At 41.7% G+C, this 14,153-nt stretch overlaps 2 protein-coding genes across 2 annotated transcripts in view; one reads left to right on the top strand and one right to left on the bottom strand.

The window, feature by feature from the left end:
- Window positions 1-6,021: 6,021 nt before the first annotated feature.
- rdh14b (retinol dehydrogenase 14b) lies at window positions 6,022-11,321 on the top strand. Its single transcript, XM_080883461.1, has 2 exons — window positions 6,022-6,454; window positions 8,916-11,321. The coding sequence occupies exons 1-2, from the start codon at window positions 6,101-6,103 to the stop codon at window positions 9,531-9,533; spliced, it is 972 nt and encodes a 323-aa protein (XP_080739587.1). The 5' UTR covers window positions 6,022-6,100; the 3' UTR covers window positions 9,534-11,321.
- Window positions 11,322-11,495: 174 nt separating this feature from the next.
- The window catches only part of LOC308397522 (brain-enriched guanylate kinase-associated protein), a 38,916-nt gene continuing 36,258 nt past the window's right edge, over window positions 11,496-14,153 (bottom strand). The window contains exon 7 of the mRNA XM_080883455.1: window positions 11,496-13,931. Coding sequence (XP_080739581.1) covers window positions 12,519-13,931 — 1,413 coding nt within the window. The 3' untranslated portion in view covers window positions 11,496-12,518. The remainder of the gene's footprint in view (window positions 13,932-14,153) is intronic.

Raw genomic sequence — 14,153 nt, 5'->3', positions numbered from 1 at the left:
CAGACTGTGGTGTTTAAAGGACGCTCAGTTGGTACTAAGGGCTCCAAAATGCTCCAAGAAAATATCCCCCACACCATTACACGACCACCAGCAGCCTGAACCACTGATCGAGCCAGGATCGATCCAGGATTTCATGTCACGTTATATCCTGAATGTTGTAGTAGAAATTGACGCAGGCAGACAGATCGCTCTCGTACACTGGGGCCTCTGGATGTCTGGGGCCTGGATCTTCTCCATGCATGCTTCATGCTCTGGGAGACAGGGCTATGGCTCCCCACACCCTCTAGCAGATCATTACATGGAGAAACCTTTTCAATACAAGCGCGCTCATCCACAAAGGTGTGCACACAGGCGCACACACGGGTGTTCACTGTTCATAGACACAAACCACACCTTTCTTGGCTGCTACCTTAAAGCACATTGTGCGCTGTCGGTCCTGTGTGCTGGACAACAACATTCATCATTTAGTATTTACTGTTATTTATACTTAGCTGGATTAATGCAATGGCGTTGTGTTTATTATGCTGCTCTCTCTCTCTCTTTTTTTTTTGCTTGTTTTCTCTTATTTTTCTTATTTCGGTCAGAGGGCCCGGTGGTGCCAGTGTCCGGCAGCCTCGCCTCTGTCAGTGCGCCCCAGGGTGGCTGTGGCTACAATGTAGCTTGCCATCACCAGTGTGTGAATGTGTGTGTGAATGGGTGGATGACTGGTTGTGTAAAGCGCTTTGGGGTCCATAGGGACTAAATAAATTCATGATCGTTTTAATAGGTTCACAAGATGAAGAGGGGGAGTACACCTTAGACAGAATGCAAGTCTACCACAGGCCTAATACAGGAAGTCACACAACCATTCACAAGTATTGCTAATTTAGAATCACAGTTTAAACTAACAGGCAGGTCTGGGTTCTTGCTAAGATGAGTATATACTAACAACTACTACACAGTGTGCACCACTGCATGTGAAAATACCAAATCTGAAACATCAAAGAGCTTAAGTGTGGACAGACTGACATCGACATTCTGAACAAAGACCTTCTATAATCTGTAATGTCTCCAACATATCTTAAGCCTCAGTTAAACATGTTATTTGAAATGATAAAAGTACCTCAAATATTCAAGAGTGACATGTAGGCAATGTTGCCTGCTCCCTGAGTTTTATGGGTAATAGACTGAAAAATGTTGTTTTTAGGCCTCACGTGTCACTCTGTTCATCCTTACACTCCTGAAATATGCTGGTTAGATTACCATGAACCATGTTGATAGTATTTGCAGAACTGCCCTGCAAACAAATACATTTCTGATGCTGTTGCCACATCAAGGGACACCAAGTGGTGACACTGTGACAACATTGCTCTGTGGCTGCAAAAACACCAGACTACACATAGACTTTTCTGCAGTCACACTATGTAATACGCATTTGTTTTTTAAACTAACATGTATCATATCAAAGTTGGGGTAATTTTCTTTTAATATAACTTTATCAACAATACTTTTGTTAGAACATGAATGTAATTTATTCCCAACATTGACAGAGGCAGCCACTTTTATGTTAATGTTAAATGACTTGAAACTTTAAGTAGACCCAAGAGACAATAGTGTCATGGTCCTGGGCCATGTTGGCCCAGTATTCTTAGTTTCATGTATTTTTGTATTTTGTTCCTTATTTAGGCCATGCTTCCTGGGTTGCCCTGTTATGATGTTCCCTAAGTGTTTTCCCCTTGTGACTCTTACCCCTTGTGCACCCCTCTGTGTATTTGTGAGCCCTCGTCTCTCCTTGTGTTTTATTCCATGTTTTCCCCAGCCTGTTATGTCTGTGTTCTCCCCGTGCTCTCTCCTCCTGTCTGAACCTCTGTACTTCCTGTTTTACTTTGCCCGTCTCCCGTCAGTGTTGCGTTCACTCCTGCCGTGTCTTGTTATGATTATCAGTGTCACCTGTGTTCCCCGTGTGCTCCCACTTCCCTCGCTAACCCTCTGTGTATTTATGTCTGCGTCTCCCTCAGTTCTGTGTTGCGTTCTCCCTCATGACTGTGTGCCCCTCCGTGTGGTTCCTCGTAAGTCCGTTCCTTAGTACTTCCCAGTTTAGTTTCATGTTATTTTGTATCGCTGTTATCTTTTGTCAGCAATAAAGCTGTATTTTGAGTTCAGTCCTGTTTTCCCGTGAGTTTGCGTTTGGGTCCTATTTCCTGCCTGCCACACAGCCAGATCATGACAAATAGAGGATGTTGTCACTACGTTCCTCAACTAAATTTTGTTTGTTGTGTCAGTCGATAAACTGAATCAGTTTTAGTGACTTCATGAGTTTTTAGTGACTATAGTATTTTGGATATTCTCAGGGAGCATTTAGGGCTTTTTAGGACTTGAGTTTCAAATTGGATATTACACAAGAAAATGTTCTTGTTCAAACCTTCCAGGCAGCTGAGACTTTTCGCTGTGTTGTTTGTTTTCCATGTACTTATGATTCTCTTCAGGTATTCTTGCTTCCTCCCAATGACATACGTGTAAATTCGTGATTCTAGATTGGCCATAGGATGTACATTCCTTGTCTGTCTCCCTGTGTCAGCGCTGTGAGAGACTGGAGACCTGTCCAGGGTGCTACAAGTGATCTGGGATCAGCTCCAGGTCCTTTGTGATTTGTCATTTTAAGAATGCTTTGATAAAAGTTAAACTTACATAACACTCTGGGGACATAAAAACCCCCTGCTATCTATAATATTTTAAGTTAATATGGTAAAGGAATATTATGAAATGTGTTTAGATTACTTTAAGTGTGAGTTGTGAGATGAAAACGACAAACGTTGGAGGCTTGGAGGGAAAAGTGTAGTTTCTAAACGAGCGAATGAACAAACAGCTAATTTATTTTGTCTAGGACTACTAATGCACACTGTGAGTCATGTCTTTTAAGCAAGGGCAACAATTAGTCGGGTTGTTACGAAACATTTATTTCAAAAGAAAAGGTGAACAGATCACAAATAACAGGATGGTTTACCTGTGAGCAGTTGTTAAAAACACATTACAGAACTCAGCACTGTGAAACTCAGGGGCTTTTGTTTCAGACGCAGCCAGAAAGAGTGAAGCAATTGCCCCAAGTGTAATAGAAGAATAAAGAGAGGACAGATTTCTTGAGTTTAAATGATTCAATTTTTTTGGCCTTCAGCCGTTTGGACCATTACACTGAAGGTCACAAAAGCTGAATCATTTTGTCTGACAAAACTGCTCTTCTTATTATGGAGTACTAGAAAAAGCGTAAGCATTTTCTTAACATGTTACTGCTAAAATTTATATGCACATATGTTACAGTATGCAGTAAGTCCACCAATCAGAAATGATAAGTTACTCCGGCTATAACCGACAACCTCAACCGGTTACATGACAAATTCATTCCAAGAATCAAACCTCTTATAGGAGAAAAATGACACACAAAATACCTATTAACAGGTACAGTTATTGCTCACTGTGCTATGAGATAATCTACAGGAAAAAGTGAATAATCAACTGTGGTGTCATTTCCTCTATTACCGCAACTGCTATAAAGGAAGCGAGTCCTTTTGTATAACAGAATATGATCGATACATGGATGGATTATGAGTCAGCACCTCAACAAACAAATCAAAGCCCCAGGAGGATTATTTGTTATTGTCTGTTCCTGTTTGAGGTTATTTAGACTCTTCTTTTATGTCTTCAGACCAACAAGAAATATTTTTCAACAAGAAATATGAAGCTCGAGCTCTCTTATCAGTCACTTTTTCTTGTTTTGCGCTCATATAGTTCCATCTAATGGTCGAAACATATTTCGCTGAAAATTTAATCCATCCATTTTTTTATGCTTAACCGATTCAAGGTAGGGAGGAGCTCATTCCAACTGTCAAAGGGCAAGAAAATTTAATTATAACAAGTAAAACTGAGGGGAAAAAAATAATTATGACATTCTTTACTGACAGGTTCAATGAAAAACACATTAACATTCCCAATAGCCATCACTTAAAAATGTTAGTTCGGTAGTCAGTCATTTCCCACTCCACTGAATATTAATGATACATGCAATTTCTAGGCAAAACAGTTTACTTTTATTTTCTGACCTTGCTGTCTGTCATTTGTGGAAAATGTGTGTGTTGACGTCAACTATGCAACACTTTGTTTTTCTGTAATTGTCCTTACAGAGCAGTTTGTCGGCACAGCAGCATTATAAATTGTGTTTAATGAGCCAGAGCAAAAATGTAGAGCTCCAAAGAGAAAACAGAGTAGGAAGCAGGATAAATGTACCAACCATGACTTTGGCTTTGAGCTGTGCAGGGCCCAAAAGATGAAGTTCTGTGTGAGTAGTGTGTGTTTTTGTAAAGGATTGAAACATTGTTACCACTTATATACTGAAAATCTGCACTCATACTCTAATGTGTATTTGTGTTATATTAAGAAGCTGGTCAACTGGTAGAGTATGCTTGCTTGGTACGGTTTCAGTGAACGAAGTTATTTTGTAAGATTTTTAAATGGCTTCTGAGGCGTTATCTCTCTGTTTCTTGGACAGTTTCTGGAGGGATGACTGGCAGGCAGGCAAGATTCTGAAACAGCTGTTAGTGTAGCAGTGCAGGGACAGAGTTTGACGGGTCTCAGGTACGTTTTGCTGGCAGTATTCATGAATCTCCTCAGGAGAGTCTGGATCCAGGAAGAAAGGCTCAGAAAGTCGTTTTCAAACTGCAGACTGCAGACGGATAGACGGAGTTACTGTCCAGGAAAGGAGACTCTGACAAGGGAGGCCAGCAACAAACTCTGGCCCACAACCTTCTACCTGCGACTTAAAGATATAGGTTTCTCAAACAGAAAGAGAGAGAAAGGAAAGAATGAAGAAAAAACCTCCAGCCTGTCAGTATCATTATAGAAGTTTGTATTTGTACAAAATGGCCTGGGCACCCACACCAACTACAGGCCAACACAGAGCCAGTGCACAAAAAAGGGGCTTTCCTAAGGAGGCTGAGATCCTTCCATGCGTGCAGCAAAATTATGGAGATGTTTTGTCACTCTGCTGTGGCAAGGACAGTGGTCTTCTTGGGGTGCAGCATTGGAGCTGGTGACACTAAGAAACTGAATAAACAGAGCAGGAGATCTGAATCTTAAATTGTAATTGGCTGCAAACTGGACCCACCCATCAAAGCTGCGGTGGAGAGGAAGTAGCATCAGTCATCAGTTATCCATCACGGACAATCCTGACCACCACTGCACCTCTTACTGAACAGGCCCGGGTGGAAAATGTTTCTTTCCACCTCCACTAAGACATAAGTTGAAAATCTTTTACACCACATATGATCACCTACTATAATACAACATATATGTGAGGTGGAGAGTCATCTGCCAGATATGTTATTTTTGTATTACTTGTTATTTCATAATCATTTCAACTGCTGGAACAAATACTACTACTACTACTAATAATAATAATAATAATGGGAATATGGGAAAAATAAAATAGGTCTCATCTCGTCTGTGTAGATTTTTTGGCTTTTCATATAGCTCCATCTAGTGGCTGATACAGATATCGCGGTAAATGACATTACGAAAAACAAAAAGGTAAAGTATTATTTCTGACCTCTATAAGCTCAATTAAAAAGTAGTAGCCGATAGAAAACATCCTTAGAAAAAACTTTATATTTGTTTCGGTGAAAACAAACTGGTGTACAGTTTAGTTTAGCATATCGTGATTATATTGTTCCGTTACGAAAATAACCCGGAAGATATTTTATGGGACAGTTTGAAGTCGCTAATGTTGCTAACTTGGTTAGCGTGTGAACGGTTTCAGCCTACTCAATACGTTCAGTCGTGTGCTTGCTTTAAAAATACACGTGTGTGTGTGTGTGTGTGTGTGTGTGTGTGTATATATATATATATATATATATACACACACACACACACACACGTGTGTATATATATATATATATATATATATATATATATATATATATATATATATATATATATATATATATATATATATATATAATGTGTTGTTGGCTGACAGGCTGTGAAATCTTAGACTATAATCATTTCCGGGGTCATCTTTTACTGTCGATACATAACAGTTTCTCTCAGCGACTTGTCACCCGTCACAGCTTTTATGTCCGCTCCTCTGCTAATTGCCGCTGTTGTTGGCGGTGGGGTCCTGCTTCTTATGCGGCGTTTATTCCCCCGTCAGAAAGCCGTTAAGTTGCTCCGTTATTCAGGAGAAAATATGCGAGGCAAGACAGTCATCGTGACCGGGGCAAACAGCGGGATAGGGAAGGCCCTGGCCGGGGAGCTTTTGAAGCTCCGCGCCCGGGTCATTATGGCTTGCCGGGACCCGCGGAGCGCCGAGGAGGCAGCACAGGACATCAAGAAGCAAGCGGGACCAGAAAACGGGGAGGTGGTCATCAAACACCTGGACCTGGCTTCTCTTAGATCAGTCCGAAATTTCTGTGAGGAGGTGACTCAGGTAAATGAGAACCCAAACAAAGCAAGAGAGTAGATGTTTGTAGTTTATTTACCAGCTGTGGTGCACTTTGTTATTGAGCCCAACTCAGCAGAAAAAAACAGAGCATTGTTCCAGGGGGACTGTCCTTGGTGCTGAAATTAAGTATTGGACCCCAAACCCATATTTGTTACAGATGCAAATAAACTATTGTCCAACAGGGGCCAGTCTAGAAGTGTTGGTCTCCTGGCAGATGTTAAGAGTTAATATCCTATTATATTGTAAGCTTCAGCAAAGACGATACTGTTTAACTGTAGCAGTGATCCTTGAAAGGCTTCAAGTATTTTGTTTATGTGGTCCGATATCACAGATTTTCATCAGGTGGCTTTTCATTTCATACAACAAACAATACTCTGTGTGCTTAGACTATTGAGTCACAAATGAGAGTAAACACAGGAGGAGCCAAAAGCTTCCTATACATTGATTACTGTGCAAAATTTTGATCCACCACTCATTTTCTTATATTATGCCTCCAATGAGCCAGACATTTTTAAAGTGGTCTTGATAATTCTCCTGGCTTTCTGAAGGTCTTTGAAAGTCTTTCCTTAGAGATTTGCCTTTTCACTCATTTTCAGTTCACTCTTTGTATCTGATCATTTTCAGAGCATTCATTCTAGCATAAAAAAAGCACCTAACTCAAGAGATGAACCAGTGTTATTGCTACACATAATGGCACATACTGTCAGTCTTTCATAACAAAATGTAAAATTTCTTCTCATTTTTAAAGTTGAATATACAACAATGCCAAAGATAACACAGTTTGACAGGCATAAAATAATATTATTGTACCAACAAGGTGATTGCCAAAGAGCTGTCTGTTGAAAACTTGGCATATCTCAGCAGTGTGTCCTTAAGAAATTTGAGGGAGCTGGACAAGTGGCGGGGAAAAGCGGTGGGCCCAAAAAACTGTCTACAGCAGATAAAATAATGTACTTAAGAAATAGGAGAAAAAATCCAGGAAAGAACTGACACACTGCCAGTGCAGACTGGCCTCCCCAAATTTCAGACCTCAACATTATTGCAAAGAACAGAACAAAAGGCAGCAAGCATCCAAAGAAGAGCTTCGAATGTGCATCAAGAATCCTGGTGAACTATTCCTGAAGACTACCTAAAGAAATGAGAAGAAAGCTAGCCTAAGAGAGCTCAGGCTGTGTTTAAGAATGAAGGTGGTCATACCAAATATTGACTTTCAAGCTTTTTAGGATTGTGAAAACTCAGTTTTTGCTCTATAAAACAGTGTTTTTCTATATGTTATACACATTTTTCAATAAATCTCTTCACCAGAGCAAACTTTTAAGAAATAAAGGGTGGCTTGACACTTTTGCACAGTACTGTAATAGACACTCAAGATGGTAAATTCACAATGCTGTATTAGTTTGATGAAGAAAAATTGTAACCACAGGCTATTATAGCATACCATTCCATAATTAATATAATTAAATGATAAAGACATACAATCTAATACAATTTAGTATAGCCTCCGCTATTAGAAAGTTTTATCGTTTCTATTTTTTTCTGTAATTTAAAAGTTCATATTAAACTATGTTTCTTACAGAAGTTATAATTAAAGTTACGGATTAACTGTATTGTTATATAACACACTGAGATGCTTTGGGGCTTTATTTTTGTCCTTCCTTCTAGCATTCAGGTATAATGTCTTTATAAGTACACATCATAGTTTAAGTCAAAGAGGTTTAGGTGTAAAACATTACTTATATATTTAGGAATTTGGCAGATACCTCGTATAACCACTGGGTGTCTCAGGGAGATCTCTGCAACCCAGAATGTGCTGTACTTTAAGTTTTATTAAAATAGGTATTATATTAATTAACTTAAGCCTTTATTTACCACAGGCCTGCCGGTGGGCCCATTTCACAAGCATTCTTAACCATGACCATAACTCAGTTAACATTTGAGTTCGTGAAAAAATTCAGATGGTTTCTGAAAAATCTGAATTATTTTCTTTTTCATTTTGCAGCTGAAATTACAAATTAGGTCATTTAGCCTGTAGAAGTCGTACTCAACAAAGGGATGAAAAGTTTTTGGCTTTTCCCTTAAGAAGAATCACTAAGATTGTAATAAAAATATTTTGTAATGCTTTCTTTTTTGGAGTATGGGGTTATTTATTCAAGCATAAATTGCATTTGTGTTTCTCAAGTGAGTGAAAATTGTCAGAAAAATGCATACTTTTTGTTAAATAAGATAATACAGACTGATTGCCTTCATTATACTCAGACCAGCCCTGCTCATGTGCATTGTCACACCATAACCCCATTCTAAGTGAAGAAAAAACTTATTTAAGTTGTTTGGTTAAAATTTGATCTTTTGTTATGCATATGGACAATTAATGCCTCTGGATGCTGGAGAAGCTGTAATAAAACCTTAATTGGAGTCTTAAATGTTTCAAATGTATCTTTGTTGTCAGGAGGAATCCCAGGTTGATGTGCTCATCAACAACGCCGGTATTTACCAGTGTCCCTACACAAAGACAGACGAAGGTTTTGAGATGCAGCTCGGTGTGAATCACTTGGGTCACTTCCTCCTCACTCACCTGCTGCTGGACCTCCTGAAGGCTTCGGCCCCTAGCCGCATCGTGGTGGTTTCCTCTAAACTTTACAAATATGGCCACATCAACTTCGATGACCTGAACAGTGAAAATAACTACAATAAGGCCTTCTGCTACAGTCAGAGCAAACTGGCCAACCTTCTGTTCACGCTGGAGCTGGCCCATCGCCTCGAGGGGACGGGGGTCACAGTCAATGCTCTCACCCCGGGGATCGTGAGGACCAGGTTAGGCAGACACATCCAAATCCCCCTCCTGGCAAAGCCGCTGTTCTACCTTGCCTCATTGGTCTTTTTCAAGAGTCCATTGGAGGGGGCCCAGACTCCTCTCTATCTGGCCTGCTCCCCAGAGGTGGAAGGAGTGTCGGGGAAGTGCTTTGCTAACTGCGAGGAGGAGGAGCTGTTACCCAAAGCTACAGATGAGGAGGCAGCCAAGAAACTGTGGGACATAAGCAGGAGGATGGTTGGACTCGCTGACTGAGCAGAGTCCAGCTCTGTGGATGGAGTTTGGGGAGTGGACTTAAGTGTTCTTGGACCTGATAGCTAATCTCTTGCAGCTCCACAGACACCATTCTACAAGCGTCCACTTGCAATAAATAAAAGAACTATTTCCATCCTGAGGATAAGAACATTAATTGAAGAGCATATTGTAGAGTGAAGTGCGATAGTGGTGTGTGCAAGAGTGCCACAATGCTTAGAGATTGTATAAAGATTTTAATTTTAAGGTGTGCCTATCAAAGTGATGTTTAAAAAAACAATGAAGCAGTGTTATGTGAAATAATCTGCTTACGTCTCAATAACCCTCCAGGTTTGCTTCTCCCCTAATTTTTAATAAGCTAAATAGCTTTCCAATTTCCACACCATTTAAGAAATCAGCTTGCACACAGCCGTAGCAGGGTTATATAAGTGCATGTAAACAAACCCTCACTCCCTAGAAAGACTCAGTGGGGGGGGGAAACATTTCCCTGTCTCTGATAAAAACATTTCATAGAAACAGATGTGAAAATTAACTCTAAACTTGATAATTTACTATATTCTGTAATGAATCGAATGCATAGATTACAGTTTTGTGTCTTGACCTAATCAGACAGGCATCCTCGGGTCAAAAGGAGCAAACTCTCAGGTGCATCGCCTCATAGAGTTCTTCAAAGCCACGCTGAGTTGTCACATTTTCCCGTCAGTGCTTGTGCTCTGCAGCTCCTGGAGTGAAACGCGTATCTGTTTCAGGTTCAGCTGTGGTGTTGGAAAGCTAAATTTTTGCATGCTTTAGCATCTGCTTTGCTGTGCAGAGGAAGGCGAGGTGGTGGAGTGATAGCAGTTGATCTAGTTCCCTTCATCTTGATGTGTTTGAAGTGTAAATGCTTTCTGCTAGGACAGCAAGGTTAGCGATGCCGATCGGTGAGCTGCTGCGCTGCAACTCTCTCCTGCGGATGGATTGAGAGTCCTCTTACCTCATTTTTATTAGTTAAAGTTCAAAGGCATTTGAATAAATTCAAGAGCCTTTCCAGACCATTTACTCAATTGCTAAGTGTGCTAAATGAACCAGTTTTCAAATGATACCAAAGGGTATTTAGAGAAGGACTGCAAGTAATCATTTTCCCACCAGAATAATCAATTTTTCCCAGTTAATCGATCAAATGAAAACTATCCTTCATGATATTAACATGCCATCGTCTTCAAGGAAGAAATGTGGTCGGGGGAAAAAACCTGAATGATTGTGAAATCAAGATCGAAACACCAAAGCTGGACTTTGGAGATATGGAAAAAGGTGATGTGGTGTGATGAGTCTGGTGAGAGTGGTTATACTCTGGTGATTGACAAATCAGGACAAGAACAGACGTGGATGAAGCACTTACCTTACAGGTCTGTGGGGGTAGTGTGTGAGGTTGCTTCAGTTGGTCAGGTTTAGGTTAGGCACCTATGTACCCAAAATACACATAATGAATACACTGAATGAGCTGGTTTGGCCATCAGTACTTTTCTTCCATGACCACGCCGGTAAATTCCAAGGTGACAATGTCAAGGTTTAATGGGGATCAAATTGAAAATCAGTCAAACTCTTTGTTTTTAGGTATTTTGTCCAATCCCTATTTATTTAGTGCTTGGCGTGGCACTTTTAATACATCAAAGGGGAGTATACCATGATATAATTTTCCTTAGTAGCTCTAAATTAGTTCGTTAGATATCACAGACACTCACAGAATATTATCCATTTCCTTTTCTGTAGTATTTTCTTGATGATGACTCCTGGGAAAACACAAATAAACTTCCTCTCTGTTCTGAATTTGTTGGCAAAAATCCTTCTCTACTAACCTATTTTTTGCAATTATTTTTTTCCCAACAGTGAAAAAGCAGAGCTACTTAGTGACTCAGCAATCTGAGTCTGAATAATGAAAGGTCTTCCACTCGTTCATTCAGTCAGCTGAACACTGCAGATCAGCAGACATGTAATTATCTTGAAACAACAACCGATCGCTATGCAACTGCGTGAAAGATATTAAAACATGATATCGCTTTTATTCAGCGGCATTTCAAATCCCCAAATGTGTACATTAAAGGCTGGGAGCTTGTATGTATAATTTGTGCTTTATTAGGCGAACAAAACAACCAAAATATATAAACATGCATCGTTGTGAAATAAACGGGGTTACAGTGGTTTGGTGGGGTGTGGGCATCCAAATCTGAGGTAGAAAGGGGACAGGAAACCTCTCTTGGGGGATATAGAAGAGCAAAAAAGAAAGCAATACTGACTGGTAAAACAGATCAAACGTTCCATCAATAACAATAAAACACTCCCATCAATACTGTCAAATCCATTTAACAGAAGGAAAAACAAAACAAATGTTTCTCATGGTTCGTTTAAGGTACTAATTTGTCTTTGTTTTTTCGCTTCCTTTCAACACTTGTATGTAAATCATCACAAGGCCATCGCTGTTGCAGCAGATTAAAAATAACGGCTGAAACAAATCTCTGTGCACGTCAAGGGGCAATTAAAATACCTCTCTCAGGGTTTTTAGAATAAAGCAGTGGAAGTTTTTTTTAATTTATTTACAAGTTCCAGATTACCAATAGGATTTTACACTGTTTTTTAAATGTATCTCTTGCTAACAGCTACATACAAAATATATCACTCAATTTTAAGTTAGTATATATTTGTACATTTGTAGTTTAACACATACACATTCTCAAAAGTTTTAAGGACTCTGTGAGCTCCTCTTTGTCTGTTTCCCCACATCTGACCCCTAACTTGACTTACTGCCTTGAGAAATTTATAATGTAAACAATTGCCATCCACTGCCACGCCATCAGTGCTTTTAAATAATCAGCAATGGTTACATGTTCATGATACTGAAGAACTCCTGGCTTCTACTCAAGCCGTCAAAATGGCTGCACTACGAGAAGGTGCAGCTGAACAAACCAGGGCTCTGTGTCTACTATTGAAGATGCAACCTGATTGGAAAGTCCTTCAGTTCAGAAGTGTTCCATAAAGCTGCGCCTTAGTCAGACTGTCCTTCCTGGAAAGTCCCAGGGAGCCAAATTTTTGGTTGTACGGAGGAGGAGGGGGTGGGGCTGGTGGTGGCGACTGGCTCACCTGTGCAGGCACGCTGTGCATCTCCACTTGATAGTGCTGCAGTTCTGCGGCCATCTCCAGAGATCTCTGGTGGAGAGACTCGGTGGAGCTGTTGGGGCTGGGGTCTACATAATCAGTGCTCTGGCCTCCAGATGCGACATTTCCCTCCCTGTCTTTAGAGCTCCCTGAGTGGTACAAGCTGTGCTCTGACCCCTGACTGTCCTCAGCTCGGTACAGGTGAGCTTGGCTGTGAGCCTGGCGCAGCCCTGGGCTGCATTCGGGACTGGGGCTGGCAGCTGCCCACACTGGGTCCATGACATCCACTCCGTGGTGGTAGTAGTCAGCCCCTTCCTGGAAACTGCTGTAGAGCGGCCCAAGTCGAATCTTGGCGGGACGGACGGAGAAGTGCTGCTCCGAGAAGCTGTAAGGTGAGGCCCGTCCTGGGCTGCGGTAGGTGTGAGCACTTAAGTCCTCCACGCTAAGTTGTCTCCACCGGCCAATCAGCTCCTCTTCCTCGGGGGCCAATGTGCTGCCTCTACGGCTGTCTCCATAGGCGACACTTGGGGAGGAGGACGGGGGGAGCGGCTCATAGGGCTCACTGAAACAGGAGGACATGGTACGGCTGTAGACGGGAGAGCTGCCGTTCTGATGGTGGCTCAGCTCTGTCTGTTGGAAGGGATGAGCATTGGCAAAGCCCCGTGGACTGTCCCTCTCCCAGGATGAATCACTCTTTCTCTCATAGTCCCCTGCATCCCTCCATTCCATGTAGAGGGAGTGATGGTGGGGGGAAGAAGCTGCACTGCTGGGCGGTCCGTTGCCTTTGTCCTCAGACCCCCCTCCACTAAAACTCGAGTAAGAACTGGAGGCTGCACCCAGTGGGGGAGGGAACTTAGCAAAGTGCTCCTGGGAGAAGCCAGCTCTCAACCCAACCGAACCTTCCTCTGGAGTACTGTCGGTGGAGTTCTGGGGCCCGTACAGGAGCTTCCTCTCGCCGTGAATATCCATGCTGGGCCTCCGCTCACGGTGACGGTCATCAGGGCAATACAGGGCTGTGTCACTGCTGTACAGGTCAGTTTTATAGGCTCCGCGTAGCCCCAAACGTTCTCCGGGACCCAAACTCTCCAAAATAAAGGCATGTTCCTGTGTTTGCGGGCTGGGGGAGCGGGAGGCCTGGCTGCTGCTGCAAGCCTCATCTGGCTTTTCAAGCACTTTGGCAATGAGAGAGGTCGGGACAGAGTCAGAGTAGGTGTGACAGAGGGGAGACTCCTCCAGGTGCATGGTCAGGCGTTCCTGGAAGTCAGCAGGCAGCTAAAAGTATCAGAGAAACAAGGGTAAAGCAGGGAAAATCGGTGAATGTTAGTTATAAATTATAGCAAAGACCTTATTCTATGTAGTGTAGGAACTGCTGTACACTACACTGTCAAACTCTCTCGAGTAATTAGTAGGTAAATCAGGGTGTTGACATTAAAGGCACCTTTAAACTGTGCAGCAGCAGCAATAATTTAAGTATATCACATGTCACACTGAGCA

The sequence above is a fragment of the Rhamphochromis sp. 'chilingali' genome (assembly GCF_963969265.1).
Source record: "Rhamphochromis sp. 'chilingali' genome assembly, chromosome: 5".
In the NCBI taxonomy this organism is placed as follows: domain Eukaryota; kingdom Metazoa; phylum Chordata; class Actinopteri; order Cichliformes; family Cichlidae; genus Rhamphochromis; species Rhamphochromis sp. 'chilingali'.
Note: the sequence above shows the minus strand (reverse complement) of the source record. Positions and strands in the feature narration are given on the sequence as shown.

What these genes read in the sequence shown, in the direction of transcription:
- rdh14b (XM_080883461.1), top strand. Translation starts at nt 6,101, where the DNA reads ATGTCCGCTCCTCTGCTAATTGCCGCTGTTGTTGGCGGTGGGGTCCTG. An exon ending in TCTGTGAGGAGGTGACTCAG is followed by an intron (nt 6,455 to 8,915) that starts GTAAATGAGAAC and finishes CTTTGTTGTCAG; the next exon opens with GAGGAATCCCAGGTTGATGT.